The sequence below is a fragment of the Tripterygium wilfordii genome, chromosome 2 (assembly GCF_013401445.1).
Source record: "Tripterygium wilfordii isolate XIE 37 chromosome 2, ASM1340144v1, whole genome shotgun sequence".
Lineage (NCBI taxonomy): Eukaryota > Viridiplantae > Streptophyta > Magnoliopsida > Celastrales > Celastraceae > Tripterygium > Tripterygium wilfordii.
Window position 1 is genome coordinate 6154471 of NC_052233.1, and position 4563 is coordinate 6159033.

Below are 4563 nucleotides of genomic sequence, written 5' to 3' on the forward strand. Positions count from 1 at the left end.
ACACTGCTTAACGGGCTGCATGATTAATAGTCTATTTAGCATATTTACTTAACACGGGTCATTACTTAACATGGGCCAATGGCCACTTGGGCCACTGAAGCCCACAGACCACTGAAAACCCAGTAATAACAAATGTAGCCACAACTCCATCGGGTAGGAGTGGCAAAACTCTATCCAGTCTGGATAGTCGAATTTATCTGAACCGGATTAAACCAAGTTTTGATATAAATCATATGTCTAAAATCTAGGTCCAAATACAAAACTTTTGTTCGATTTAAACTGGGTCCAAGTCCAAATACTAAAATCTTGTCCGAACCTTAACCCGGATTAGGTTATTGTCCGGATTTAAATCAATCCGGATTTGATCAATTAACTACGTCCGAAATTCAATCTAAATTAAGATCCGTAAATGTAAATATAATCCAAATTAAGATCTAGACCAATGTTATCAGACTCGACCCGCGCATCAACCCGTGGAAGAAATTTTGAAGGTTCAACCGATTAACCCGAAGGGTCAAGGGGTTGAACCGCACTTTTTCTAATTAATTAATTTTATTTATAAATATTAACTTAATTATGTGTCGTTTTATATCAATTACTAAATAGATCAACAATGATAATTAATTAATTTAAGATAGAAAGAAAAAAATATAGTAATATAATATCATACTTGACAGTAATAAACATGGTATTGAAATTAGTTTTAAGAATTTTCATAAAAAAACAGTTATAAACTTATAATAATATAAAAAAATTTATTATTAAAGTAGGGAGAAAATAAAAAACAAAATGCTTCAAGCCAAAACAAATATGGGACCCACGCCTGTCATGGGCCCATCAATCCATGAAGTGAATCATGATTGAACAATTTTCAATTAATTTATTGTTATATCTTTTCTGATTTTCTCTCTTTGGTGGGAAATCCCACATCGAAAGTCTTACAAAATTTATCACCACAAGCTTAACATAAAAGAATGACAGGTACAAGGATTTGTAGGTAAAATATTTTGACTTAAATGCTGAGTGCTTCGACAAAAAAGTTATAATTTTTAAAAAGGTTTTTAACCCGTAAGTCGTTAAACCGTGTGGTTCAAGAATCAACCGCGGGTTATACCGGTTTGGCACGGGTCAAAAGCTTGTTCGGTTCAACATGAGGATCGACCCGACATATATGAAAATTGTTGGTTGAACCGGTCTGACCGACGGGCCAGGCCGGGTCGGTTCTGATAACACTGATCTAGGCATACAAATGTCACTTGATATCATCAGATCCGATCCGGAACCGATTTTTTTTTCCACCCAACCGTCGAGCGTTGTTTTTACTTTTCTACTTTTATCACTGACAAATTAAACGGTGTATTCCCTACTTGCGAATACATGTATGAATTATGATATCTAACACGCTTCCAAGGATCCTGTAATTTCCAGCAAATATACATAAAACCAAGAACAGAATGACAAATCATTAAAGAGCCAAAATCATGAACCAGTAGACAAAGATAAACAAGTCCTTGCGGAGATTTAAGCCTGAAATAGTGTAATATTTCAAAGTTCATCACAAAACAAAATTAAGTCTACAAAACCACCTCAAAAATTACCAAGAAACATGTATGCAACAAGAAACCAAACTCTTGAGCATAAGCCAGCAACAAAGTCTTCACGGCTGAACCAAGTTCTCATGAGAGTACATCTTCCAGACCTATGGTGCCTAGCAAATCAAGCAGTTGTTGCCTGTTGGGCTGCAAGTCTCTTCCTTGCTTCCTCAATAATAGACAATTTAATACCCTTGCCCTTGGGAAGAGACACCCATGGCTTTGTACCCTTGCCAATTGTGAAGACATTACCAAGACGAGTAGCAAATTCATGGCCTTGAGCATCCTGGATGTGGATGGTCTCAAAGCTTCCCTTATGTTTCTCCCTGTTCTTAATGACTCCAACACGTCCTCTGTTCCTTCCACCAGTCACCATGACAACATTTCCAACATCGAATTTGATGAAATCAGCAATCTTATTTGTCTCAAAGTCCAGCTTGATGGTGTCATTGGCCTTGATAAGTGGATCTGGGTAGCGTATGGTGCGGCCATCGTAAGTGTTGAGATATGGAATTCCCTTTTGCCCAAATTGCACTGATCGAACCTTGCAGAGCTTGAACTGTAAAAGAAATTAAGAAAATAACTAAATTGGGCTAGTGCATTTTTCATGCCAATATTAACCAAATCCATCACTGCGACAACCGAAACAAGAAACCATAAGAATGATGATGTTTCAAAACTTCTTCCAACAGCTTAAACAGTACATGAGAAAGATGTGAACTCCACATTGGTTATTTCAATCTAAAGATGAAAGGGTTGGAACTTGGAAGGTTTACCCAAGCAATTATCAATCCAATCCTTCTATGAAAGAACTAGTCTTTAAAGTGTTTAGTAAATTGTAAGTTGTAACCGTCCAATTAATTTTCTATTCACAATTGACACATAACAAAGTATTTATAATGCTTCTAGTGTTTTGAGGGAAACTGATTTATTCCGAAAAGATGAGTCCTATGAAAGGATACTTCAGAATTTATTATCAATCAGAGGATACTCTAAATACAATATCAAGCAAAGGGAACTCCAAATATCACACACCAACAGTTCTCTTCACCAAACAAGAATTATCGCAATCTATACAGTTTGGCAAAATCCTTGTCTAACCAGGACAAAATACTTCTGGAACCTGTTCTAGATCTTTTTGTCCAATTTCAGCAGGGCGGAGCTATATGAACACTCAACAAACTACACCATCTATGGTAAATATCCAACATAAACAGTCATCTTTGCAGAATTAATAAGACTTTCGTACAATAGAAAATTTACAACAAAGATCACTATGGTCCCATAAAGCAAGCTTAGCTACCTCATCCATTAATGAACTAATCTAATTGCATAATAGCGCAATATGCAAATATAAATAAAAGCCAAGTGGAAACCAACCTTGGCTTCCTCATCTCTGATTGAGTGGAGGCGAAATCGACCCTTGGTATCATAAAGCAGACGGAAGTTCTCATTTGTTTTTGGAATTGATACAACATCTGGCCAAATTACAAGAAAAACATTTCAAGTATTTTCAATTAGATATAAATTAAAAATTCATTTCCAAATCCAAACAATATTCAACAAACGATTATTTGCATAAGGCGTAAAAAATGAGCCAAAGAACACTTACCCATGAAGCCAGCTGGATATGTCTTATCAGTTCTAACTTTAGCATCAACCAGCACATGCCTTTGCATCAAAATAGCAATGACCTCACGGTAGGTGAGTGCATACTTCAACCTATTCCTTAAGATAAGGATCAAAGGCAAGCATTCCCTGGATTTGTGGGGTCCGGATGAGGGCTTGGGAGCCTATGCAACCAATGGAAAACATAAAAACATAAAAAAAAAACTCATAAAGTGCTTCAGAAAACACTAAAATCTTCACTTACAAATGCCCCGCCAAGTTTGTCAAGCATCCAGTGCTTGGGGGCATTAAGCCTCTTCATATGTTTCTTCAGTCCTCTAGCCTGAAAAATCAAAAGAAGTAAAAGTTAACAACCACAACAATCCCAAGGGCCAAAAGTTCTTTCAATATTTGCAAAAACAAAGGATCAGCCAGAAACTAAATGACATGATATTATACAATTCCAAGCAACCGCATCACCAAGTAATTTTCTTTATAACACATCTCAAATCTCAATGCATGTCAAATAAGAAAATTCACCTAATTTGTACCCAGAATGCAACTTCTTAGCCTTTTAATCTACTCTACACGGTATATATGCATAACCAATTAACCATAACACTAGTGAAACTCTACAGACGTTAAAAAAACTCACGTATACATCCCCAGAGAATGTGCTTCACTCTTGGTTTTTCCTAACTCACGACTAAACAAAATAGAACAAAAAGATACGGGTCGACAACATTGGATGCATCAGAATGCATCTGACCCTCATACATCCAAAAAGCGAAATAGCTAAATTAGATCAAAACCCAGAAAAAATTATTGACTTAACATCTCTTACGCCTACACAACTGGAATTACGAAAATAAAAGCACGAAGGGAAACAAAAAGGGAATCTCTAATGGATCTAACAACAAGAAGAACGAAAACTAAACGGTGCGGGAGGTATCGAGACCAAACGAACCATTTTGGTCGTCTGTAGCTATCGGCGCCAAGCAGCAGGTCTCCTCCTCTCGTAACTGTGCAAAAAAAGGCAGAGGCTTGCTCAAAACCCTAGCTCGGCTATTTATTTGTTTTTTACGTGCTCAATTACGAAAATGCCACTTTAAGTTTTAGCTTTGCCAAGTGCTTATGGTTAACGCAACCGGTGATGGCTAAGTATTTAAATATTCTTTTTTTATTAAACTAGAATGACACTATTTTGCATCCCATTTTTTATTAAATACACTTCATTAACCCTTTAAAACTATACTAGAGTGGGTGTATTTAATAAAAACTAGGGTGCAAATAATGTTCATCTAAACTAGAGCAGCGAGAAAATCATACACAGTACGTGACATTTTGCTTTTCTTTGGGCCCA

The 4563-nt window shown here is 36.4% G+C and overlaps 1 protein-coding gene across 1 annotated transcript; it reads right to left on the reverse strand.

Moving 5' to 3' along the window:
- Positions 1–1447: 1447 nt before the first annotated feature.
- On the reverse strand, positions 1448–4296 carry LOC119983343 (40S ribosomal protein S4). Its single transcript, XM_038827021.1, has 5 exons — positions 4168–4296; positions 3466–3543; positions 3205–3385; positions 2973–3070; positions 1448–2151 (listed from the first exon to the last, which is right to left on the reverse strand). The coding sequence occupies exons 1-5, from the start codon at positions 4168–4170 to the stop codon at positions 1717–1719; spliced, it is 795 nt and encodes a 264-aa protein (XP_038682949.1). The 5' UTR covers positions 4171–4296; the 3' UTR covers positions 1448–1716.
- Positions 4297–4563: the final 267 nt, after the last annotated feature.

What these genes read in the sequence shown, in the direction of transcription:
- LOC119983343 (XM_038827021.1), bottom strand. An exon ending in ACAAACTTGGCGGGGCATTT is followed by an intron (nt 3,386 to 3,465) that starts GTAAGTGAAGAT and finishes TTGGTTGCATAG; the next exon opens with GCTCCCAAGCCCTCATCCGG. An exon ending in ATATCCAGCTGGCTTCATGG is followed by an intron (nt 3,071 to 3,204) that starts GTAAGTGTTCTT and finishes TAATTTGGCCAG; the next exon opens with ATGTTGTATCAATTCCAAAA.